Consider the following 27739-nt stretch of genomic DNA (forward strand, 5'->3'; position numbering starts at 1 on the left):
GAAATGCTGAAATATTTCCATATTTACAGCTTCGTTTCCAATTTCAGCCATTGTATGTATGTACTGAGATTCCGCCAATTAAGACGCACCCCTTGATTGACTGCAAGGGTACAGCGGATCCGTGTACACTCCCTAAGGATTAATGGAGATGTGTCCTTTACAATATTATCCCACCACCAGAACAATCCCCACCCAACACCGCCCAAGGGAGCGTGTAGGACACCAGGAAGTCTGTTATTATGGTGGAGGAAGCCGAAGTACTCGGAGAGAACCACCGGGCCACTCGGTGGAAACAGACAAACCAGAGAGATATCAAAAGATTGATCTCCAGGTCAAAGTAGGGGACAACTTTGACCAACCGAGGCCCCCAAAGTACCCATTCTAGTTTAAACTCCGGTCTGGGTACCAGAGATGTGTGTGAGAGGGTGAAAATTACCCTTCTGATGTACTGATATTTTTAGCACCCCGAGTGAGAATCGAACTCGGGACCATCAGCACTGTAGCCATCGGTCTTAACCACTAGACCACGAACTCACATTTGCATTTGTCAAAATATTTGTTTATATTTTCTTTCTATTTTCCTTCTACTGCATGATTTTACTATAAAAATTGCCGGGATTTCAAGCGCAAATGAGACCTTGTATTTCCTTGATTCATACGAGGAAAAATTAGAGAAGACCAGAATGAAAACCGAATGGTTTAAAGAGTCCTGATGAAAAATCCATTGTTATCATGGCATATGCCACAAAAAGCAGTGGTGGACGATGTACGTCATCACAGCATATGCCTTGTATAGTGTTGAAGGGGTTAATTTATTTAAAGGAAAAGAATAAAATAATAAAAAGCTATGCATGTATTTTCATATAAAATCCAATGTAAAGTTATCTTGAGCAGTAATAGCTGTATAATTACCTCTTCCTTAGAGCAGTTTCTTTCTCCTGTGATTCTTGTAACAATTTATTATGTCTTGCTAGTAATCTGTTGTGTTCATCTTGTAGTAGTTCATTTTCTTGTTGAGAAGAGGTAAGATTTTCACTGAAAAACATTCCAAATATTTGATTTTATAACAATGCAGTAATTCCAAGCAATAGTTATATATTTATAGTAAGTGATTTTTCACAATATATATTAAAGCATTAAAGAAAAAAGTTAAAAAATTATTAAAAAATAGTGATATCTCCAAAACTTTATCAATGATCCTAAAAAATGTTCTGACACTCACAGTGTTAAACAAAAATGTATTGGATGTAATTGTAAGGATAACAAACTGGTTTCAAATTTTTTTTAAACAAAAAACAATAAGATAACACTATCTTTACACATAATAGGCTTTTGAAGTACAAGAATTAAAACAGAAATCTCTGAAATATAGCCTATTGACATAGCATACCTTATAGTCTGTAGTTTAGTCTTCAGTTGATCAACAGCCTTTTCTAATCTTTCTCTGTAAACAGTAAACAATATAAATAAATCAATGTTGAAAGTAAAAGGAGAATATGTACATTTGTGAGACACAACTTAAGACTTGGTAATGATAGTGTATAAGAAAATCTTTTTCTATGTTGAATGTACTCAAACTTTAACACAGTGTATCATCAGTACAGCAGATATAGATACAAACCAAGAGAGCTGTGGTCGATTTTTACCCGACACGGTAAGAAAATCTTTATTTTAATGCCAAATTTGATTATTACCCAATTTCACAGTCCATGGAACATGGAAAAGGATAGTGTGAGTGGGGCATCCGTGTACTTTGGACACATTCTTGTTTTTATGTACATTCAATGTATATTTCTCAACATCTGAAATTCCTGCTTCCAAATTGATTTTTTCCTATTTATAAGACAACTTTTATATTCTAATAAGAATAATAACCTTTTTCATACGCAAATAGTTGTGAATGTTAACACCAACTTTCAATTTCGATACAGTTGAAAGCTAATACAGGGCAAAAGAAAAAGTAAATTATCATAAACCTACCTCAGATAACCCATTGCATGAAACATTATGGGTAATAAACAAGTGTGAAAATAAAGTTTTTGTGTACGGTGTACATTCACTTAACTATGCACCGTACAGAAGGATTTATGTAGTCAGCTATGCACTGTACACAACGCTTCTTTTCAGAAGGAAATATCGAAATATAACATATGTATGAAAGATTTCAATGCCAATTATTGAAACAGCTATACTTATTATGCACACATAGTGGCCTTCTATCAGAAAAAGAGTTGCACTGAATATATAATCATATTGGATGAGACGAACACCAACTTCTTTGAAAAGTATTTGCACTTTATTTTAGTAAGCGATCTTGTTTTGGGGAAATAATGAGACTTCTCTAATCATAAATCTACTACCAAATAATGTCTTAAAACAACAAATATGTTAAGATTGAAGTACAAATTGATATTAAGTTAAACAAGCATGTGTCCACAGTACACAGATGCCCTAGTTGCACTACCATTTTTTATGTTCAGTGGACCGTGAAATTGGGGTAAAAATCTAATTTGGCATTTAAATTTAGAAAGATCATATCATAGGGAACATGTGTAATAAGTTTCAAGTTGATTGGACTTCAACTTCATCAAAAACTACTCAGACCAAAAACTTTAACCTGAAACTTGCACTCGCATTTTCTATGTTCAGTGGACCATGAAATTTGGGTCAAAAATTTAATTTGGCATTAAAATTAGACAGATCATATCATAGGGAACATGTGAACTAAGTTTGAAGTTGATTGGACTTCAACTTCATCAAAAACTACCTTGACCAAAATCTTTAACATGAAATGGGACGAACGGACGCACAGACCAGAACACATAATGCCCCTCTACTATCGTAGGTGGGGCATAAAAAATAAAGATTTTCGTTACTGTGTCAGGTCAAAATTGATTACGCCCACTTGGTTAGTATCTATATCTGCTGTACCAATGATACACAGTGTTTAAGATAAAGGTTTACTTCAAGATTTTTTGTTTTGATATTGTTTATGTTGTTGACTTTTTAGTAAATATATATATTTCAAATAAGATTATAGTATTTGAGAATTAAGATTACTTTTCCAGTTTGTCCATTTCTGATACAGTTTCTGTTCTCTTTTGTTTATTCAATACACTGTGAACTCTGACCTATAACAAAAAATAAGAAAATTATAAGAAAATACAAAATGATACTTTTCTTAACTCACTTCGAAGAGAAGTTTTATGATTCTCTAATATTCTCATAACTAATTAATTGCAAAATTCTGTCCAATGAAAAACCGTGTCTTACATATGCAGTGATGTGTGAGTGCTTGCCATGTGTAATTTACAATGACTTTAAGATGTAGAACAGCAATGTCCTGCACATACAGTGAGGTGTAAGTGTTTGCTACATGTAAAAGACCACACTGACTTTGAGATGAAGAGCAGCAATGTCCTGCACGTACAGTGAGGTGTAAGTGTTTGCTACATGTAAAAGACCACACTGACTTTGAGATGTAGAACAGCAATGTCCTGCACGTACAGTGAGGTGTAAGTGTTTGCTACATGTAAAAGACCACACTGACTTTGAGATGAAGAGCAGCTATAAAAGCTTTGCTTTTCCCAAAAGAGCATGTATAGATTTTTCATGTTTTTAATTAATACATTATACTCTTTCCTTTCCATTAATTGGATTATTAAATTGGAAGTGAAACTAGGGAATAGATAATGAGCAAAATTTCACTCTTATGTAAATTTTATTCCTTGTGCAACATCATACTAGCCGTCTTTGTTTTCACTAGTCTATTTTCATTTAATTATGTGTGATACAATTTCTATCTTTTATTTAAGACATGGCCTCAACTGTATCTACCTTATAACCATCGTATTCAGCTTGTACTGTGTTTAATTCACTGTTTGCCAGTGCTACATCATTCTGTAGTGACTGTATCCTAGTCTCAAGGGTTTTCACAGTCCTCTGACTGGATTCTGATATAGACTTGAACCTTTCTATTGCTTTCTGTTTCTCTCCTGCAGTCTCTGACATTTGTACCTGTAGTTAAATTAGAAATTCTTAACAAAACCTGTTTGTTTTAGATCTATTAGAAACATAATTTTTAAGTTTGATACTGATATTCATTAAGAAAGAAGATATTAAAACTTATTCAATGTGTTGGGAGAGTGCTATGATCCAGTTTGTTCAAGACACTTTCAAAAACTATTCATTAGGACCTACTGATGCAAGACAAATGACAAGCCAAACATTACATTCCTTCATTTTTATCATAATTAAAGAACCTTAGTAAGCAGGCTCACATACTCCATGCCCCCACATTGTCACTGGACTAAGAAAATAACTAAGAAAAAAAATTGAATCATAATTTCCTGTCAATATGCACATCTACATAGTATATCCTTATAATCTAAAAGATTTCATGAAATTCTGTTGTGTGGTTTTCGTGCAGTTGTGATGACAAACTGTTGCAGTAGTAAATTGAAGCAAATAGTTCAAAGGGGCTTAACCCCTAGAAAAAAAAAATGTAAAAGTTATATGCTCTAACCTTGTAGTCTTCTATTTGTTGAGTGAGGTGTTCTAATTGTCCACGTAACTGTGCATCAGCTGTCTTCTGATGAGCATCCTGAAAAAACATCTCAAAATCAAATTCTATACACAAAACTGTACATTTACAAAATCTTTTGTAATTTGGCATTTTCTGAGACTTTTCACAAGAAAAGGCAAAAAAATAATGAATTTCTACGTACAGTGGACAGCGAAATTGGGGGTTAAAACTCTAAAATTGTATTTTAAAAATAAAGGGTCCATTGACTAACAGACTTTAAGTTCTGCACCTGTGTGTCAGTTTACTTCCTTTCAGTCATTTCTTCCAACAAAAATCTGTCAACACAAAAACTATATTTTGTTCCAAAGATGCTTCATTATTTTATTCAAATTACCAAGCAGCTATCACTATATTCTATCTTATTAAATATAAGTACCATTTTTTTAGCATCACTTAATTCCTTCTTGGTTTTCACAAGCATGGTTTTCATTTTATTTGCTCTATCATCTGCCTGAACTCTCTGTTCTTCAACAGAATCTGCAAAAGAAAAAAATAGTTTCAACAATATTGTCAGCACATAAAGATGATTTATGAACAGGACTTTTATAGCACATTGAAATGTATCAGTGAAATCAAGCCATTACTAAATCAGCAATAGCTACTACCAAGCTTAAGGTGGTTTCAATGAGATCATATTGTAATCACAGACACAGATGTCAGGTGGTATTCTTGTGCAAATCAGTGGCGGATCCAGAAATTTTCATAAGTGGGGGCCCACTGACTGACCTAAGAGGGGACCCGCTCCAGTCATGCTTCAATGATTCCCTATATAAGCAACCAAATTTTTTCCCAAAAAGGGGGGGCCCGGGCCCCCTGGGCCCCCCCTCTAAATCCGCCTCTGCAAATACCAAAAACAATACAGTTATAAAATTGATGCACCACTGATTTTATGAAATCATTGTTACAAACTTGTTTTCAAGCTTAAATGATAGGAAAATAATTAATTCCTATTTAATTTTGTATTATGAAAGACAATTGTATGAGTGAAATATTATTTTCATGGCAAAGCATAAAATGTTATTTTTTTTTATTAACTTTTAACAGAGTATTTTTATGTATAACTAAAAAAAAAAATGATACCATGTCCGATTTCATCCATTTGTGCCTTTAATCTACTATAAAATCAACAGCAGCATACCCTTGATTAACACCGACATTAACTGCATTATAAAAAGATGAATGAAATCATTTTAATGAATATTAAATGTTACCAGCATATTCAGGTACTGGAAAGACTTGATTATTCAGATGGTATTTCAATAATGACCAACAAAACACAATTCGTATCGCTGTATGTCCAAAGGTTTGTGTGGTACTTTCCTGCAGTAATTGCAGATATTACAGTACCTTTCTCAAATTTCATTACTCTGGCAATGGTAGATATGTTACACTGATTAATAAAGACAGATATCTATTATTAGCATAAACACAAACCTATCTGTTCTTTCAACACTTTATTTCTATCTTCTAATCTTTTGACCTCTGTTTTTAACTCAGTGAGGGACTGGTCACGTTCAGCAAGTTGACTGTTCAATATCTGCACAGTCCTTTCATAGTCAGCCATCTCCAAATCCATCATACTACTTTGTTTACTTTCCTAAAGTGTGAAAAACAATATTAATTTTCTTTTGGCAATAGTTGGTGTTTTACTTTCTTTGTATGTCTAGTGTTTTTTCCCAGAGTAGTTGAGGGCTGGTATTTTGAAGCATTTTCGGTGATTGCTGTTATCCCTCTCATTTATCGTAAAACCCAGTTACTTGTATACGAAGTTAGCATCACTCCTTTGAAATAAATTATACCATGTCGGATTTCATTCATTTGTGCCTTTAATCTACTATAAAATCAACAGCAGCATACCCATGATTAACACCAACATTAACTGCATTATAAAAAGAGGAATGAAATCATTTTAATGAATATTAAATGTTACCAGCATATTCAGGTACTGGAAAGACTTGATTATTCAGATGGTATTTTAATAATGACCAACAAAACACCATTAAGAGATAGTAAAATTTAAATAACTAGAGGCTCTCAAGAGCCTGTGTCGCTCACCTGTTACTGTATTTACTGATGTCGGTCATCTTGGTTGGTAGGCAGGGTCACTAGACACTATTTTTAAATAGATACCCTAGTAATGAGTGTGGCCAAGTTTGGTTAAATTTGGCCCATAGTTTAAGAAAAGAAGATTTTTGTACAAGTTACAAAAATGACGAAAAGTTGTTCAATATTGACTATAAAGGACAATAACTCCTTAAGGGGTTCTCTGACAATTTTGGTCATGTTTGACTTATTTGTAGATCTTACTTTGCTGAACATTATTGCTGTTCGCAGTTTATCTCTATCTGTAATAGTATTCAAGATAATAACCAAAAACTGCAAAATTTCCTTAAAATTACCAATTTTAGGGCAGCCACCCAACAACGGGTTGTAGGATTCATCTGAAAATTTGTGAGGGGATAGATCTTACTCTGATGGACATTCAAATCTTGAAAAATTTGCCCTAAATGTCTTAGTTTCAAAGATATAAAGAAAAAACTGCATTTTACCACTATGTTATAATTTTAGCCATGTCAGCCATTTTGTTTGGTAGGTGGGTCATCGAACACATCTTTTAAACTATATACCACAATAATGATTGTGGCCAATGTAGTTTAAATTTGGCCAAGTAGTTTCAGAGAAGAAGATTTTTGTACAAGTAACAAAAAATGACGAAAAAGTTGTTAAAATTGACTATAAAGGGCAATAACTCCTTAAGGGGTTGACTCACAATTTTGGTCATGTTGACTTATTTGTAGGTCTTATTTTGCTGAACATTATTGCTGTTTACAGTTTATCTCTATCTATAATAGTATTCAAGATAATAACCCAAAACTGCAAAATTTCCTTAAAATTACCAATTCAGGGGCAGCAACCCAACAACAGATTGTCTGATTCGTCTGAAAATTTCAGGGCAGATAGATCTTGACCTGATCAACAATTTTACCCATGTCAGATTTGCTCTAAATGCTTTGGTTTTAAAGATATAAGCCAAAATATACATTTTACCCCTGTGTTCTATTTTAAGCCATGGCGGCCATCTTGGTTTTGATAGCCAGGTCATCGGACACATTTTTTAAACTAGATACCCCAAGGATGATTGTGGCCAAGTTTGGTTATATTTGGCCCGGTAGTTTCAGAGGAGAAGATTTTTGTAAAAGTTTACGGACGACAGACGCAGGACGACAGACGCCGGACGACAGACGACGGACGACGGACGCCAAGTGATGAGAAAAGCTCACTTGACCTTTCAGGTCAGGTGAGCTAAAAATGCAGATGCCTCAAGAAGTGGTACTCTCTTACTGATACTACCCCTATTAAACAAATTTGGATCAATTGTGTCGTACAAACTAATCTCCTTCCACTTCCACTCTTTTCAGGTCATGCACAATACTGAATTATTATTTTTTATGTTGTAAAAAGAATTTACTAACATTTTTTGAGAATAATATAATAGGAGATACTCACTTGTTTAGCCATTTGTAACCCCTTTTCCATTATCTGTATCTGTTGCTGTAAACCACTGATTTTTTCTGAATGTTTCTCTTGATCTTTCTTTCTACTGTCTTCTAGTTCTGACATAGCTGCTTGAAGCTTAAATAATTAAAAGATTATCCTTTACAGAAATGTTTTTGAGTTATCATTTGTAGTTGAAAAGCAAAATGCAGAAGAAAACCCTTCTGAAAATGTGTACTCAGTTTCAAGCTGCTGTGACTTAAACTTCATGGTAAACTACCTGTACCAACAACTTTAAACCAGATACTGGATGGACAAATTGAATTTTGATAGATGTATGAATAAAAAGAAGTACAGACCAGAAAATATAAAGTTCCACTACTATAGAAGGTGGGGAAGGAAAACATGATGTAATTTACTAGATGACATTTGAAATCAAATATTAATGAATTTTGCATAAACAGTTGCTAGAAAAATAATAACACATAAAGTATGATGCATGGGACTAAATATACACAACCAAATGGTCAAAACAAATAAGTATACATGTATTCTCCTCCCTTGTGGAAATACAAAAAGAAATATACAGGCTAAGATGAGTTTTTTTCAATATACTTGTAGTACATCACTTGTTCATACCTTCAGAATAACAAGGATTTGATAAATCTGTCTTTACATATAATTTAGATATAATACCTGTTGCTTTTCTTTAAATAATTCTTCTCTCTGGATTTTGTTTGCTGCATTGTCTTGTTCTGTTGATTTTAACTTGCTACTAAGATCAGATATACTTGATTCTGAGGTCTACAATTAACAAATTCAATATCTAACCTATATTTTTTTGTATATATATTTCATAATTTGATAGATCATTACATGCTGTATTTAATTTTTTGTTTAAAGTTAAAGAGACATAAGTACATTATTTGAATTACAGAAATTATGCTTTACTAAATTTTTTTGGCAGGGGTCTGAGGGTTGCACAAGGCCCCCAGAGGCTGTGGGGTGAAAGATCAAAATCCAGCATTCTCACAATCTCCTAATTCCACCTTTGATATATTAACTGAAGCTTTGCATAATGAAATTTTTTTTTGTATTAGAACTGTTTAATTTCAGGTTTTTTTTAGGAACTCAGGAAATTTCAGACAACTACCATGACTACTGCTTACCTTTAAATCTGAGGTAAGTTTTTCAATTTGTTTATTTAATTGTTCTTTCTCTTCTTTTGACAAAGCAAGCTGCTCTTTAATATTTGATAAATCATGAACTGTCTTTTGCAAGTCGGCTTCAAATTCCTGTTCAGTTTTCTTTGCTTTATGAAGCTCTTCCAAGGTTCTACTGTGTTCATCTTGTAGTGCCTGTAAGAATACCACATTGTTTTATTAACAAAAGGAACATAAAGAAACAAGAACCAGTGTTCATATAACATCATGTCTTACTAGCACTAAATTGCTATATTAAGTGAATCGTGAAATTGGGTAAAAACTATCATTAGGCGTTTAATTTGAATAGTTCACATCATATTAATAAATGAATATAAGTATTAAGTTTCAAGGTGATGTGACTACAACATCATGGTGAACTACAATAACGAAATCTTAAGCTAAGAATGTACTGGTTCCAAAATATCACATTTTCATAATCAGTAAACCCTGAAATTAGGGTCAAAACAATAACTTGACTAGTTTTTTAAAGAAATGTTCCATTATGGTGAACAAGCATAGAAAGTTTTATATTGATGAGACTACAACTTATTGGAAAACAGCCTTAAAACTGAACCCACATTAATTTACATGTAACCTACCTTTAGACTATCCATCAGCTGCTTATCAGCATCCTGATCTTTCCTCAAGTTATCAAGTTGACTCTGAAGGTTTTCTTTTTCCTTTTCTACAGATTCATACTGGGTTTTCATAGCATCATGCTGTAAAAAATGTAAGAAGAAGTGAAGAAATCTATCACTGATTTCTTATTCAACTCCAATAACCTTACAGTAAGTTAAGCCTTAGTGAAAATATTGTATTTATATCTACTAAAATGACATACTGCATGAATAAAAGGAGATATGGGACAAATATCAATGAGACAGTAACCCAACAGCAATAAAAGACATCTTGAAAGTCGGAAATTACAAACAAACTCAAGTAAATTTTCAGGACTACTGTTGGGCCTTTAAGATGTCTTTAATCTTGCTGGTATTAGATTTTTATGGCCATAACACACTGGAACCTTCTAACTTAAGACTAGGAACATGAGTTAGCATTATACTTACCTTGTTTTTTAATTCTGTTGCCTCTTTCTTACTTTTGACAACCAATTGTTTGAGCTTTGTAATAATTGCTTCTTTTTCATGTAGTGTCTTCTCTAATACTCCTTTTTCAGTTGATACCTGAAAAAAACATTCTCAATGTTTCTTAATGTCATAATGACAAATGTTGAAAACAAATATTTATGTTTTTGTTTTGAAATACTTTGTATCTATATTGTGCAAAAAGTTTTATTTATTGAAAAAGAAAACAATTAAAGATGAAGGTATTTCTCATATTTCTTAAACTCTGAATTGATGTTATTATAAAGGAGTCAAAAACCTTTGCATGCATGACTTAATCATTTGTGTATAATGGATACAAAACAGAAATTATACTTTAATGTACCATAAAATGTATTAACTTTTGTCCTTATTATAGTTTTTTTAAACATTATTTTACCTGACTTGTCTGTTTTACTTCATTTTCTTTTATTTCACTTAGTTTTTCCTCTATTTGTGCCTTTTCAGTCTGAATCTGAATTACATTTTCCTCTACTTGTGCCTTTTCAGTCTGAATCTGATTCACTTTTTCCTCTGCTTGAGCTTTTTCGGTCTGAATCTGAACTACGTTTTCCTCTAATTGAGCTTTTTCAGTCTGAATCTGTAGTACTTTTTCCTCTACTTGTGCCTTTTCACTCTGAATCTGAATCATGTTTTCCTCTATTTGTGCTTTCTCAGTCTGAATCTGATTCACCTTTTCCTCTAATTGTGCCTTTTCAGTTTGAATCAGAATAAATTTTTCCTCCATTTGTACTTTTTCTGTCTGAATCTGAATCACTTTTTCTTCAAGAGAAGTACATTTATTTTGTATTTCTTCCATTTCTGTTTTCATTTGATTGTTTTCATGATTAACTAGATCAAGTTTGTCTTTCACTGATTGTATTTCACTAGAATATTGTTCACTAGTGGTGTCCTTTTCTTGCATCAGTTGTTCACTTTGTACTTTTATTACCCTAGATTCATCTTCATGTTGATCTATTACCCTTTTCAGATTCTCACATTCTTCATTTTTTATTTTATACTGTTCATTAATTTCATGATACGTCTGTTCAATTTCTAGCTTTTCATTGGTTAATTTCTCTAATTGAACTTTGACATTTGCAACTTCCTGTTCAGTGGAAGATGAACCCTCTTTCAAGGATAACAGTTCTGATTGCAAATCCTCACACTGTTTTAAGCTTTGATTATTTTCTGCCTCTAATGAGGTTCTCTGAGCAACACTTTCATCAAATTTAGTTTTGATATCATTCAATTCCATTTCTAATTTTTCTATTGCAGATATTTTTTCAGACAATTCTTTTTCTAACAAATCTTTTTCTTTGACAACTGCAATCATTTCTTTCATAGCTTCTTCATTTTGGGAAGTGGAACTCTTAAGAACAGTTAATTCACTTTGTAAGAGTTCTTTGTCTTCTTCAAATTTTTTCAAGCTACTCTGAACATTTTTGTTTTCTTCTGACTGAGAATTCAAGTTCTGCTTCAAACCCTCATTTAAAACTTTGAGTTCTTGAATTTCAGTATCACAGCCATTAAGCTTATCATTTAATTGATCACAAGATGCTTTCAAATTTTGATTATCAGCAGACAACTTTTCAATATCCTGTTTGAAGAGTGTCACTGTCTGGCCCCTTTCCTCTACTTCCTGTTTCAGTGACAGCATATCCTCAGACTTTTCATCTACAACCTTTTGCATTTGCTCTATTTGCGATTCCCTTTCTTGAACAACACCATAAAACTGATTTCTCTCCTCTTTAAGTTTGTTAATTCTCAACTCAAATTGAGTTATTGTCTCATTTTGAGAGGACTCATTTCCAGACTTACAATTTGCTAATTGATTTGTTAAACTTTCAATGTCCTCCTTCAGTGAAGAGCTTTCATGTTCAAGATTTGCTTTTAATGTTTGCATATTTTTATTTTCATCTATAAGGTTTTCTTTTTCTTCTACTAGGTTTTCTTTTTCTTTTACTAGGTTTTCTTTTTCTTCTAAAACTTTTTTGTACTTCTCATTTTCTTCATTAATTTCTTCTTTCATTTTTGATATTTCTAAATCATGAAGTTCCTGTACATTGTTCAATTCTTTCTGTAAATTTTCACTTTCATTTTTCACTTTATTTTTTTCCTCTTCACTTAGTTCTAAATTGTGTTTCAGTTCATTGATGGTTTGATCTTTAGAAGCAAGCTCAGACTCAATAGAAGATTTCAAAGAGAAAAGTTTTTCTTCAGTTTCATTTAATGTTTCTCTAAGTTTAGAAACAGCATTCCTTTCCTCTTCTAAATATTTTTCAATATTTTCCTTTTCAATTTTCAATTCTTCAAATTTTTCCAAGAAGTTTGACAATTCTTGTGTGATTTCGTCTTTGTCTGACTGTAATTGTATCAAGGATTCATCTTTTTCCCCAAGTTTTAATGAAATTTCTTCTTTTTCTGAGTTAAATGTTTCAACTCTTAAAGCAAGATCAGATAATTCTGATTTCAATGTAGAATTTTCACTGGAGATCTTTTCCATTTCTTCTTGCAATGAGGATTTTGAACTCTGTTCATCAGATTCTAAATTAGATAAAGATTCTTCATACTTTCTCTTACTTTCAGACAAATTCTGAGACATACCGAGTAATTTTTCTTCAAGTTCTTGAGTATATGATTGTCTTTCATTTAATTTTGAGTCAAGTTCATCTTGAATTTTACTGAGGTCTCCATTTTCATCCTTTAAACTTTGGATCTGACTTTTTAAATCTTCTATTTCTGTTTTGCTTGTTTCAACAGAATTCATCATTTCAGAAATTTGTTTTTCACTTCCCTCAATATTAGATTTCAACACTAAAATTTCTTCTGCTTCATTTTGTTCCTTTTCCTGTGCAAGTTGCATAAGAACACCCAATGACTCCTTTTCTCTTTCCAGAGAATCTTTCTCAGAAGAGATCTTCTCTAATTGGTTTTTCAGTTCTTGAATTTCTAGATAGTTATCTACCTTATCATCTGGTTTATCCTCCAGTTTTAAAGCATCTTTTTCTGCTATTAGTTTTTCCTCCTGTTTTAAAGCATGTCTTTCTGCTATTAGTTTTTTTACCTGTTCCTTCACATCAATCATTAACTGAATGACAGCACTATGCTCAGATTTAAAAACATCATCACTTAAATCCGTCTCGCCATCTTCTACAACCTCATCCTCTTTTAAGACTTCTTTAGGATTAAGTTCATTTTTCAGACAGTTCAGATCTTCAATAATTGTTTTTTCACGTGCATCAAATTCATCAATTTCCTGAAGAATAGCCTCTTTTTCAGATTTTAACATCTCCATCATATTTTCCCATTCTCCTAATTGATCTTTCATTAATTGAACCTCATGTCTGAGCAATTCTTTTTCTTCTTGGAGCTCACTAACTGAGTAAGCTGTATGCTCTTTTTCTTTCTTCAGTTCTGCCTGGCAAACTTCTAATTTCTTCAGAAGATCTGCAGGACTGTTTGGACTATTTGACCTTGAAGAAGTGTTTGACCCTTTTGCAATATCAGACTTACTCCCATAGGGACTAGCTGCTTTGGATTTCCCTTGTTTCTGACCTTTTGCAGGTTTGTCAAGCTGGTCTATCAACATTTTCTTAATCTGATCAAGCGCAACAAAAATATTAGCTTCTTGTATATTCTTATTCCTAGCATTGAGGTCTTCATTGATGTGCTGAATTTTTTGTTTAACTTTGTCAATTTCACTTTTTGCTGATGCTGCAGCACTGTCTTGATTTGCAAGTTCTAGTTTTAATTTTTCAATCATAGATTCAAGATTATCATTAGACTTTACTAGCTTTTCTTTTTCATCCTCCAAGGCACCATATTCTTCAGAGAGTTTGTAATATTTTTCAGAAATTTCAAACTTTGAGTTTTCAAAGGAGTCTGCATGCTTTTTAAATTCCTCCAGCCTTTCTTGCATCATTTCTTTCATCTTTTCAGCATTTGTCTCTTGTGTATTTATAGTTTCTTTTAACCTTTCAATTTCTGATTGTAGAGTTTCCTTTTCTTCGTTAGTGTTAACTTCTTTGTTTTCATCACCACTAACTGTATCAGATGATGATTTTACAAGTTCTATCTCTTTTTCATGAACTGTTTTCTCTTCTTGTAATTTTTCATTCAGAGATTTCAATTCCTGAATTTGACTTTTTGTTTCTTCCTTAAATTTTTCTTCATTTTGTAAGCTTTTTTCCATCTCTTGATTTTTCTCTTCTAATGTTTTCATGTTTTGTGTGAAATCTTCTACTTTCCTTTTTTCCTCATTTAGTTCAGACATGTATAAATCAACCTCTTGCTCTAATGATGCAATTCTTTTCTTATATTTCTGAAAGATACAATATTATCTAAACAATGTATCTTTAAAACACTGATAAGGATTCAATTCAAGAGGCTGAGGCTCCCAGGAGTCGAAAGCACCAACTGGATTTTTTCCAAAAATAAATTAATAAAATATAAGATGTGACAATTACTACATTTTACTCTTATGTATGCAGACATACCAGAATTTAAAAAAAAAATAATAATACAAGATATCATCAGGATCATTCCAGACAAGTTTGAAAGTTTTAGGAGAAGATCTATGAAAAAGGTTGCATCTACAACAATATGCCAGACGATGACAGAAATAGCTCACATTCATTACTAGGATAATGATGACAATTGAATGTAAAAGATATATTGCCCCTGTCCTAAGTCAGGAGCTTCTGGCCTTTGTAAGTCTTGTATGATTTTTAATTTTAGTATCTTTTGTATATACATCAATGTTTAGTATGACGTACATTATCACTGAACTATGTATACATTTTTGTTTCAGGCCAGCTAAAGCATGCATCTGGGTGCGGGAATTTCTAGCTGCATTGAAGACCCATTGGTGGTCTTCGGCTGTTATCTGTTCTTTGTTCATGTTGTTGCCTCTTTGACACATTCCCCATTTTCACTCTCAATTTCATATTAAATTAATTACAAACTGCATGATAACAAATAAACATGACAACCCATTTTTATATAATCAAAATAATACTATAACTATAAATTCATTTTACTTTTGGCAGTATCATTTCTAATGGTTTGCAAAAATATTACTGTTTCAATAATAATTGACTTAATGGTTAAAACGCATTCAACTTACAACTGAAAGTATGTATCCTTTTTGTGACTTTAATTTGTGGTTTCCTCATATCAAGTATAAATTGTTGCAAAAAGACATGAAATTGCTGTGGGTTGAACATATAAACAAATGATATTATACCTGTTGCTCTTCCACCGACTGTTCTAGATCTGCCAGTAATCTATCTTTAGTTATTACTAGTTCCTGCACTTGTTGTTTATCTGTTTCCTGCTGTTGTTTCATAGATTTCAACTTCTGCATCATCTGATCTCTGGCATCAGTTAACAGATGGACTTGCTCTTTTAAATGCTGTATTAATTAAAGATTGTAGGAGTTACTTTTATATTTAAAAACCATAGTTTGTAAGTTTTTAATGTCATAAACTAATATCTTGAAAGCCAAAAACTTAGTAGTATATATAAACCTTTGAAGCAATTATGTTAAAATTAACACTTCCCCTATCCTTGTGTGAATATGTCATTGCAAACTTACATAAGGTCAACTCATTATATATGACATAATTAATTTGGTTCCAATTCTGCATGTTCAGTTCTAGTTATAATCCAGAAACTCCTCCCTGTACCAATTTAATAATGATGACCTTGACCTCAAAAATAGTGACCTCAAAATCAACAGAAATCTATGTAACATTATATGTGGTCAATTTAATGTTGCAATCTGATAACAAAAATTATATAGTGTAGCAATTTCAGATAACTATGGGAAAATCAAACAATGTTTGACTGCACTGATGCCACTAGTTAAACCAACAAGGTTTGCTCATAATGTTTCTGTACATAACTGCATCATTTACTTTATATAATTATAACAAACTGTAAGAAAAGGTCATAACAAAGTTTACTTTTAATATTTCTAGAAAATGTTATTACCTCATTTTCTGCACTCATCTTGCCTTGTTCTTCTTGCATAAAGTGCAGAGAGGTTCCCAATGTCTCATCCTTCATTTTTAAGCATTCAATTTCCTCCTCTAGTGCCTTTAAAATAATAAACTAATACATTAGCTGAATACATATATATATATATATAAAAGAAATATTTATTTTCCAATAAAGAAAAGTGTGTCAAAAAGAGGTAGGGGACTACTCAAAAATGTGTGAGCTATCATTTGGGTTTAGGTTCTTTTATAACTTTCAAACCAAACATAGTTAAATAAATAATTGGATAATATGATATACAATATCAAAATAATTTCGATGAAATAAAAGTAGTATTTTCAAACAGTGGATGTTTTAATGCTTGAATTGAATAAACACGAGAATGAAACATAACATAGTTTAACACTTTTATACATGCATTGTATCTTAAAGACAAATTGTTTAGGTCTTTCTGACAACAGCAAGGAAATATGAACAAACAATTATTCTTTTTATTATTGAATTGTATTTCATATTGAATTAACACTTGTATTTTACTTCTTAGAGGGTTTTTTTACGGCTGTTCACATGTTATTCAAAATCTTCTTCTACTTCCAATTTTTTTTTTTTTTTTGTACTTCATCTATCATAATTGTTTACCACTACCTATTTTTTTTTAAAGAATGCTAGTAAACCTACGAAAACAACAACATTACAAAGATATACATGTATTACCTTTTTTGATTGACTCATAGAAGCAAGCTGTTTCTCTAGATTACCCTTTTGTTCTGTTAACTCAGTACAATGGGACTCTACATCCTGGAACAATTTCATTAAGACTAACACATTTCACTTCTTTTATTTACAATAAAAGTATTTTTAAAGCTTAATTAATGAAAGATACTTTAATGTCATGCATTTAAATACAATATGATGTAATCAAGATAGTACGTCTTAAGGTGGTACCTAACACTACAGGGAGATAGCTCTGTAAAATCAGCAGAATGTTTTAATGACATTGTGTTCTTAAGGGAATATTAAGCTTCTCAGTGATCAAAATAAGTGTTTGTCAAACAGCTATATAACCAGTGTAATTTTTCTGATTAAATGGTTGGTTCAATTTTTTATTTTTTTTTATATTTTTGTCAAAGGGTCAAAGTAAATACTTTGTCAAAATTTTAAGAAAATTAAACAATCCAAATTAATTTTAGTTCAGGTGTTAGGTACCACCTTAATTACATCAAAAGTTTATTTTTTCACATTCTATATAAAAAAAATTCCCTAGTACAGTTTTGGCAGTTAAAACAATGCTCAATTAGTTTCTGGGAAGTGCTTGCTGCATATAACTTGTAGGGAGGATAGATCATGGACTACTCAATATGTTGTCACTTTTTGGGGTATCATTTGTAAAACATGAAAGGCACTTTAGTAAACTGAGCTAATTTTCTGACTTAATATAGCATAATGTTATGTGTTGTGTTGTATATCATGTTACTCCAAGAAAACAGTGTAATCTTGTTTAATTTTGGGAAAAAGTCAATGTTGTGCCAAACATACTTGAAGTAAATGAACCTTAAATGATAATTCTTTCATTTCTGAAGTGGTTATATCTGCCATTATATTACAACTATGGCTGATCTCTGCATAAGACAGCAAACATTCAGTTTATTTACTGATGAACTTATATATGGTAATTTCAAAGCATTTGACTCACATAAAAGTTAATGAAACTTCTGCGAAAAATAAAGTGAAAGTAAATAAATATACAAACATGGAACTTCTGTATGGATAATTCTTGTGTCTGCTGTACTGTCTGGTAGGCAGTTAGAATATCTTGTTTTTCATCTTCAAGTTCTTTTATTTTTATTTCCAGATCCTAAAAAAATTAATAAAATAATGGCCTGTTATCTTTTTCTTTTCTGAAAACATTGAAAAAAGACAACTGAAGCAACAGATATTTTGAAATTCTTTCATGTTTTATTATCTAACGTAATAGTGTGTTTTTTTTCTGCAATTCAAATTGTTTTTTTCTATCAATAAATTGAACAAAGTTAAAATTTAGAATCAAATTATAGATATAAACTTAATAATAAAGAGCTATGTGGGTCATATGCACTGGAACCTTGCCATTAATGCAAACATTCGTATTGTATTTTAATTTTTATTTATTTGGATTAATATATAATTTCACAGGAAGCTCTCTCAATAAAAATATTTTGTTTTTAATCTTAAGAAAGTAACAACATTCTAACAGGAAATCAATTAGTTGAGTATCATTTTGGTAATCGATACTCGATACTACCGAGCGATACTCGAGTATTCGTTGACATCCCTAATTTCAACACATGACTTCAGCTTACACAGATAACCATTGTCCGTGTTGGACTTTGAACAGATTAATTCCATCAGATTTTATACCTTTACAGAGTTGCCATCTCCAGCTGCCCCTTCTGTTTTATTTGATTCCAAATCTTTAATTTTCTTTGTCAATTCTAATAATGAAAATTAGATAGGCCTATTATAGTGTGTTAGATAGATCATCCATTATTTAGCATCCAGAAATTAATCTTTCAATCTTATTGAGGATGAGAACATGTTTTAAATGTGATATGTAAATAACAAGTTTAAAAAGATTTAATTTAAGTAAGATGTTTTATCTTTTGATAAAATAAAAAGATCCAAATAAGTGAGGAAATAACAATTCCAAAATAACATCTCAATTTTAATGAATCCTTTTAAGTGGTTTAGATGGAGGTACAAAATACTCCAAATAAAGCATAGAAACAAATATGTACATGTATATGTCATCATGGTTATGCATTTAATAATAATAATAAAACATTACTTATAATTTTTAGAATGCGATAAAACTAGCTACAATGTATAAACAATTAAATAGCATCCGCTCAGTTAAATTTGTGCTAATGATTTATTTACCATCACATTTAGATCTTGTTTTCTGAAGCATTAACATCTGTTTCTTAACAAACTTGATCATGTCTTCTCTTGACAAACTGTCCAACTGTAAATATCAAATACATTGTAATGTCAAATAAATTGGAAAAGCAAATTTTTTTATTATCATCAGACCCAAGTATGTGTACTTAAGTTTTTGTTTTATGACGTGAATATAACATGAATTTGATCATAATTTTTATTTTAGATATTACTGTAAATCATCTGGTGTACTTGAAATAACTGAACTGACACCACATTTTCTGAGGTCTTGCATTTATGATTGATTTGATTCTTGGTGTTTTAACGCCACTTTTAAGCACCACATTTAGGCTATTTCGTGGCAGTCTTGCATTAATTAAGAAATTGGAGTTAAAGCCAAGGTGTTTATTCTATGTGACATCATCAACACAGTTATCTTTTAACGTGACATAACAATAGGCAATTTTGAAGAAAGCAAGAAAATTTGAAGTTGTACTAGTATTTTTATCACTGAAGAACTGATATTAAACAAACCACATGTTGATTAAAAAAATATAAACCGACAAGTCAGGTGATAAAAATTTAATATTAGAGAAAACAAAACAATCAAATACTTAATTCAGTAACTTTAGATTGATTGATTGGTGTTAAATGCCACTTCCAGCACTATTAGCTAGTTAGTGGTTGCCAGTTTTTAAAGGTGGAGGAATCTGGCTGGCATGGGAATCAAAGAACTTAAACATGTTAGCCTCAAATCTATGTCTGGCCTCAAATCTATGTCCTTTCCGCAAATCTATGGCCTTTTCAGTATTGTGTCATAGACGTTCCAAATCTATGGCCATTTTTGGCTCAAATCTATGTCCTTTCAATCATCAACGTAAGACATAGCAAAAGGTCATCAAGTATCTGACGTCAATGCATAACAGGAATGATGGCGGAGCAGGATACTATTCCAAATGAGGGATACACTATATATATATAGCTATATCTAATAAGCGGAAAAAAGGTATTTCATAGGATCCAAATCCAGAAGCGTTTTTGGGGAGCAAAAAAAAATTGATGACGAATTGAAAGTGACGTTTTCAGACAGAATGGTAAAAAAGTTTTTGTCGCTTTATTTTTATGACAACAAATCTAAAAGTAATAACAAGGAATCTCAAAACTTAAATAGCAAATCATAGGAAATTTTTGGACAAAGAGCAACTGATTGATAAGCAAAAACCACATGACCATAGAAAATATGAAGCAATTTATGACTGTTGAAGAAGTACAATATTTCGCGTGTAAGAGAAAACATAATTTAGATAAAGTGGTATGAATGTCAATGAAACAGAGATATGAACAAATTCAAAGACAAAATGAAGTATGTTGATGTTGCAAAAAAATCTTCATTCTTTACTGTTTTTTTAGTAAAATAAATATGTGTAGTTTCATTCTTAAAGATGGCAAAAAATAATAACACACGTATGTAAAGATTTTAACCACACACATGTAGAAAAGACGTAATAAAACACAAATCATATAAGACCGTACTTTAATCAATATTATAAATATCAGCAAAATAGTTTAGCTGGATTTACTTAAACATATACTATACTTGATGTAGAAAAGACGTAATAAAACACAAATCATATAAGACCGTACTTTAATCAATATTATAAATATCAGCAAAATAGTTTAGCTGGATTTACTTAAACATATACTATACTTGAGCCCTTGCACACACATGGAGAACACATACCAACTTAATTTTGAATTATGGGAAATGACTTAATAAAACAAAAAACCTATAACTCCACAATTAAGTGTACATGTGCAGTGGATTTTTCAAATATGAGAGCTAGTGTGCAATAAAATTCATTTTTGGATAGCTGAAGATTAAAATAGCCTTCATATTTGGTTTATATGAACATTGAGATTATGTAATGTATACATGTAATATAGGCTGTTTTCTGTATGACAGTCCGTATTTACATATCCATACCAAACATTGGTCCGGCAATTATTGCAATGTTTTTTTCCAACTTTTTGACGCACGAACTTTGCAATTAAATTTTATGAAAAAATGAGGGGAAACACCCATTTTTTATTTGATCATTTGGAAGATATATGTCACCAGTTTCTAAAATGGTATCACTCAAAGGCATTGAAATTCTAGTTTGATCCAAATTTGGGTGGGGATATGTGACATTTTCACCCCCTATTTTGCAATATTTTATGGTAAATAAATGCAGAATGTTGCCATGGATACACATAAAAGGAATTATTTTTCACCCTTTTAACTTTTGAAAATCAAAAATATGGAAGATACTGACTACATACATATGCACATGTACAACACAAACAGTTACATGTAGTAGGTTAATGTATTAGAAATCCAGGAATAGAAGATAAAAAATTTTGTGATTCAATTTTATTTTGTTTTCTAACTGTGGAGTGCTACCTAAGGTCAAACTTATTAGACGGGCATAAATTTGCGCATGGCGAAACAAACTGGAAAAAAAAATTAAAACATTACACAGATTTGAGGCCTTATCTTTTTTAACAGACATAGATTTGCGAATGACGTCATGATCGAAAATCGGACACAGATTTGAAGCCGAATCATTTTTTTCGGATATAGAATTGAGAAACGGACACGGATTTGAGGTCCACAGATCTGAGGTTTACAAACAGAAAACTGAAATACTGATTCAAGTAAGATTAGAGTTGAACTAATGAACCTGTCACATAAAAGACTTGAACTCACAACATATGTGTTGACAGGATAGTGACACAGTAGTTGAACTACTAAGAACAATTGGCCAGAAACTTTACACAACAATGATTAAGCAAATTCTTTTTCGTAGAAGCATCTGGACAAAAATTAGAAACTTATTTGTAATAATTATTAAAATTAACAAATGGTCACTTGAACACATAGCACCTTGTTTATTAATAAAGATTTTACCTTTGAACCTGCAGGACTTTTCCCAGCAGATGCTTGGCTGTCACCATCCTGCTGATCCTAGAAAAAATATTTATGAATTTAAAATTTCAAATACATAAAGAACACAGTAAAATGTAGTTTCTCCACTCTGTGTTTTTGTTAGTATCCATCTGATGAGTTAAGCATTTGTCAACCATGTCAACTGATTTTTATAGTTCAATCTTATGTTATACTGTTACACCACTGTCCCAGATTAGAGGAGGGTTGGGAACCCCACCACATTCTGTATGTATGTGCCTGTCCCAAGTCAGGAGCCTGTAATTCAGTGGTTGTTGTTTGTTGATGTGTTATATATTTGTTTTTTGTTATTTTTTTTAACATAAATTATGCAGTTAGTTTCTTGTTTGAATTGATTTACATTAGTCATTTTGGGGCCTTTTATAGCTGACTTTGCAATATGGATGTTGCACATTGTTGAAGGCTGTACAGTAACCTACAATGTATAGTTGTTAATTTCTTGTTAAGAGTTGTCTCATTGGCAATCATATCACATCTTTTATATATTATCTCTTCGAATGACCGGTTTGCAATGCAGCATTCAACACCAGCAAAATAAACTTCTAGGAATTTTTGATCTCAATGCTCTTCAACTTCGTACTTTATTTGGCATTTTTAACTTTTTTGGATTCGAGCGTCACTGATGAGTCTTTTGTAGACGAAACGCACGTCTGGCGCAAGGCTTCCAAAAAATATTTGAGCCAGCCGGACATTTCATATCTGATCCGGTTTTAATCCCTTAAGACTTGGTCACAAAAGGCAATTATGGTAATCAGATGGCCATTCCAATGATTGACATAACATTAAAAAAAAACGATTTTAACTTTACTTTGATATGATATGAATTTGATGTATGGATGTAACTGTTAAATTGGCAGTGCATCATTCAAAGTGTGCACATCAGCGTGCTCATATCTGCCTTAGACTTTTTATTTGTGCAAAATGACATTGTCAAAAACTTTACTTTCGTTTCACATTGTTCTAACCGGAGAGGTCAACCGGATGTTGACTTGACAATGGTAAAACATGGACCATAAACGGATAAAATCCGTGTACGTTTTACAAAGCATGACTGAGTGAAGAAGCTCTTTCCACGTTATTTCTTCAACAAAATACTTGAAATGAACGTTAAATACATGTATCAATGATAATTTTAGCACTTTTGAAGAAATGTAGGATGCATAATTAAATTTCCCACATGTGCACATGAGCACACGTGTTCTAGTTCATACGATGTAGTTCTGACGATTTTTCATTTAAAACCTTTTTAAATTTTTCATCAAATCATGTTGATTAACTAATTTCTAATAATTTTAATCTTTTGGACTAAATCAATTACAAACAAACCGCTGAATAGTAAGAAAAAAATTGTGAATAAACAGATCAATGTATACGATGTCCGGTACTGAACATAGATCACCTGTTACCTGAACAGGTAGATTTCAGCTGTCCAACTACTAATTAGCCTTGATTAAAATTAGAAAGTATTGAAGTAGGTGTTGTTTTGATAGTAATTAATCATCATGTCACATTTATGACCGGAAATGTGATGATGTTAAAGGCAAAAGGTTGGGTCAAAAAGATCGTGAATTATGTAAAAATGACCGAAAAAGCCTTGAAAACTAAAAAGTATATGACCGTTTCATGCTTTGACCAGCCAGACTTTTACCGGACATTATACAAATGACCGGAATATATGACCGTTTTGGAAGCCCTGGTCTGGCGTATATATAAAATTTAGTTCTGGTATCTTTGATGAGTTTATTTATTACCATGATTACTAATTTTACCTTATGTGCAGTTTTAAAAATTTTGTTACCGAACGAAAGTTTATATGGGGACGAAGTCCCCTATTACAGTACTAAGGAACTCAAAATTGTTTACTTTTTTTTTTGTCGCTTTTTTTTATTCCCGCTTTTGTGCAGAACACAGAAATCTACTTCCTTCTTCTGGTTTCATAGTCGGGATACTTAGAGTAGACTAGTGGGATATAGGAACTCAAGGAACACAATACCAATATTTCATTTTTAATAATTCTTTGTCTTTGATATGAATTAGCGTTTCTTTGTTTACATTGAACATGACGTCATAAGTAAAATCTCTAACAACAGAACCAAAATCAGAAATGTTACGGTATTTCTGTTTCTATTTATAGGTATAGCGTGGCATAACCACATTATTCTACTTTTTCAAGGATTTTCTCAGCATTTAATTTTACGTAAAGGATTGATAGGTTTAGCGCGGAACACCCACATTGACCTAGTTGTTCCGTCAAAAAACCTTTATGAGGACTTTAGATTAAAGATAAACGTTGTTTCAGTTGTTTCATTTTACCGAGTTAAAGACAGCAATTGAAGGTATAGCGCATAACAGCCATATAAAGCTAGTGAAGATTTAAACATTTAGATTTTCATAGCATTTAATTCCCTGTAAAAGATTGATATAAGGTTTATCGGAACACTATTAGTTGGGCAATACACTTTCTCTCGTGAAAATTGGAATTCCAGTTTCCTAGCCCAATTTTATTGATGGCAATTCTTTTGGTAACACTTAAGAGATTCTCTACGTATGGACCATAATTGTTTGTCATAGAACAAACATATAAAATACACATATGCATATTTAGTTATAGTATGGTCACGCTTTTTTGTGAGAAAACATGTTTGACGGAAAATAAGCTTATCCTAAATAGCTTTTTTGGGGATTATCAGAGCCTTCTAACTTACAGCCATGGTCTTAATGGACTGTTTAGCACAATCAGTGTTTGTACGCTTTTACATTTCAGTCAGACTTCAGTTTTGAGTTTTTTTGTGAATCCGGAAGTTGTTGCGTGGAAAATTAGAAAATGACGTTCTAATACGGATAAAAAACGTATTGAAATCCGGAAATTTTACTAACATATTGTTAGGGTTTTGAGTGCTAAAATTTACAAGCATAGATAAAAAAATTAAAGCTGGTTGAAAATACAACGCATCAAATATCAATAGAGTTTAAAGTACTACATAGAAGAACAATTTTAAAGATTTGCGCTAAAAATTAAAAAAAAAACTTCATGGTTTTTCGAGTTTTTCTTCTTTTTACAGTCTCTAGACTTATCCTTCAATTATATAGACATCCACATGGTAAACAAAACTGTTACTGGGCTAACACAGAATATAGATTGTCAAGTATAACATGTATGCACAAATTATGCGAAATATTGTGGGCATACGATTTCAAACAAAGTAAAAGCACTGAGAGAACATGGAATCTAGATGCAATGCCAATGACAATGAAATAATTATATATACCAAATTATGCTGCAATGATTTGAAAATTACACAGTTAAAATGTATAGGATGGTTTATTGGGGAAGACGGCTTCAAGCCGTCAATCCCCAATGGGGTTGACCAGAGTGACATTCCCTCACATCATTCATTTTGTTTTTATAGTGTGGAAAACCCCCCAACAAATCTTACTGAGATTGATGAGAAAGGGAGACACAAATGAATAGATTGACTGTAAACACTTTTTTACACATTTCCCTTCTGTTTCTCTTGAAATTATCGTATATTGAGCTCTCCTTTACACTATTTACGTTTCTTTTACAATCTGTAAAAATCAGTATGACGAGATATTCTAAATATATCCAACCTACATTATATTTTATAGTGACGTCATTGTTGGAATGCCACACTACGTTGAAGCAGGGATATCCTTCACTGGTTATTTAAATCATTGAATGATTACATGTGATTCTTCCGGCGGAATCAAAATCTCCCGCTTTTAAGACCCTCTTCCGTCCCTCCCGTTAAAATTTGAAATCTTCCGCTTTTTGAGAATGTCAACCTCGAAAAATCTTCAGTAGAAATTTTTGTTTACAAAATTGAGACTGACAGGGAAAAAGTCAGAGAACATCAAAATTCATATCGGAAAATTCCGAGAAAAACATAAGTTTCCTTTAACTGTTTTGATGTCAAAAGGTAAATAGCATTGCGTTATCTATGAAGGTGTTAAGGATTAGACTGTATAAACAGCAATAAAAGAGTATTGGCAATTGGTGATCAACTAGCAAGTTTAGGACACATGTCTGGATGATTAAAAGTGAAATACTGACAATGGATTAATTAAAGTTGTATAAACAACGATTTTTTTATGTACAGTTAAAAACATTGAACAGTTATATTACTTAACCTCAAGACAAATGACTTACATGTAATGATCTCAAATATGATATGTATGCCTACTACACTTGTTGCAAAGCTGACTATGGTGACCCTAATGACTTGACCAAACATATGGATACAGCAAACCCACCAGAAAGCTCACAACTCTATCAAGTCAACACCACTGTTCAGTTTAATAGTGGTACCAAAATTGACAATGTAGCTGAAGCAGAGATACTTTTTACCAACTATATATGATGGCTAATCACTCTATCTTGAACTTTATATATAATAAATAAATATTAAAAAACCCTTATCTTCTATTTCTATCAAGTAAAAATGGCTATGGAGTTATAGAATCATTAACAAAAAAGGAAAATATGCAGTTTAAACACCAAAAAACCATTGCGTACGTCGGTAAAAATGTTGATAAAAAATCTCCAGTTATGAGGCACAAACTCAGCTGAAAATTTCTAAATCTCCAGTTGTGACTTGACAACTCTGTCAACATGTCTCAGACATGACAGACATCCTCAAAGATTGTGCACTAATTAAAAAATCGTATTTGTTTAATTTAAGAAATAATTCCTTCATGTCATGCTCTATGCTCATTTTAACATGGTTAGGCATTAATATTTGTCGATATTTTACACTGAGCGTTATCTAGGTGTAAAATGTGGTCAAATATAATGCCTAACCATGTTAAAATGAGAATAGAGTATGACATGAAGGAATTATTTCGATTCTAATAGGACAAATACAGTACTTTTATAGGTCGAAGCGTACAAAATTACCGTAAAAATGTTTTGCTGTTCCCGTTTCCTCATGGAGGAGTCTGTGCATTACATTTCATATTTGATAAGTTTAAAAGCTACGAGCAGGGTAATATATGTTGTTTCATAAAAAAATATAATAAAAGTTTATGTTAGCTGCTTAAATGTATATATTTTAAAGGATAACGATGGAAATAACGTTAATATAAACAGTAAGTTCGGGCGCATGTGTCAAACATATTTTGTGCTTATTAGAACACGGCTTTGTTTACAAAGCATAATAAGGACGTCATATTAGAATGAAACATACTTATGTTTGCTGTAGATAATTCAAACATCAATATGCAATACTTTAATTTGTAGGTCATCAACTTTCAAAGTAAACAAAGTCCGAGGGCTACATGAGATTGGGGAGAGAAACGATTTTTTTCATTTTTTTCTGCAAAACTTTGTTTTGAGAATCTTCCTCCAAATCAGGAGCACCTCAATTTATGAGTAATTATCCACTAAAATAAACACTTAAAATGT

The 27739-nt window shown here is 31.8% G+C and overlaps 2 protein-coding genes across 2 annotated transcripts in view; one reads left to right on the forward strand and one right to left on the reverse strand.

Moving 5' to 3' along the window:
• Positions 1 to 25147, reverse strand: part of LOC139514454 (GRIP and coiled-coil domain-containing protein 2-like) — a 34508-nt gene extending 9361 nt beyond the window's left edge. The window contains exons 1-21 of the mRNA XM_071303737.1: positions 25020 to 25147; positions 22258 to 22314; positions 19308 to 19392; positions 18789 to 18862; positions 18142 to 18246; positions 17106 to 17189; positions 16386 to 16490; positions 15637 to 15804; positions 10789 to 14712; positions 10353 to 10469; positions 9885 to 10004; positions 9250 to 9438; positions 8777 to 8884; positions 8093 to 8218; positions 6020 to 6182; positions 4962 to 5062; positions 4526 to 4603; positions 3838 to 4017; positions 3061 to 3131; positions 1391 to 1444; positions 913 to 1035 (exon numbers count right to left, since the gene is read on the reverse strand). Coding sequence (XP_071159838.1) covers positions 913 to 1035; positions 1391 to 1444; positions 3061 to 3131; positions 3838 to 4017; positions 4526 to 4603; positions 4962 to 5062; positions 6020 to 6182; positions 8093 to 8218; positions 8777 to 8884; positions 9250 to 9438; positions 9885 to 10004; positions 10353 to 10469; positions 10789 to 14712; positions 15637 to 15804; positions 16386 to 16490; positions 17106 to 17189; positions 18142 to 18246; positions 18789 to 18862; positions 19308 to 19392; positions 22258 to 22314; positions 25020 to 25025 — 6038 coding nt within the window. The 5' untranslated portion in view covers positions 25026 to 25147. The remainder of the gene's footprint in view (positions 1 to 912; positions 1036 to 1390; positions 1445 to 3060; positions 3132 to 3837; positions 4018 to 4525; positions 4604 to 4961; positions 5063 to 6019; positions 6183 to 8092; positions 8219 to 8776; positions 8885 to 9249; positions 9439 to 9884; positions 10005 to 10352; positions 10470 to 10788; positions 14713 to 15636; positions 15805 to 16385; positions 16491 to 17105; positions 17190 to 18141; positions 18247 to 18788; positions 18863 to 19307; positions 19393 to 22257; positions 22315 to 25019) is intronic.
• A 237-nt stretch (positions 25148 to 25384) lies between these two features.
• The window catches only part of LOC139517134 (monocarboxylate transporter 12-like), a 28923-nt gene continuing 26568 nt past the window's right edge, over positions 25385 to 27739 (forward strand). The window contains exon 1 of the mRNA XM_071307841.1: positions 25385 to 25469. The gene's annotated coding sequence lies outside the window, so the exon portion shown is untranslated. The remainder of the gene's footprint in view (positions 25470 to 27739) is intronic.

This window comes from Mytilus edulis, chromosome 3 (genome assembly GCF_963676685.1).
Source record: "Mytilus edulis chromosome 3, xbMytEdul2.2, whole genome shotgun sequence".
NCBI lineage: Eukaryota > Metazoa > Mollusca > Bivalvia > Mytilida > Mytilidae > Mytilus > Mytilus edulis.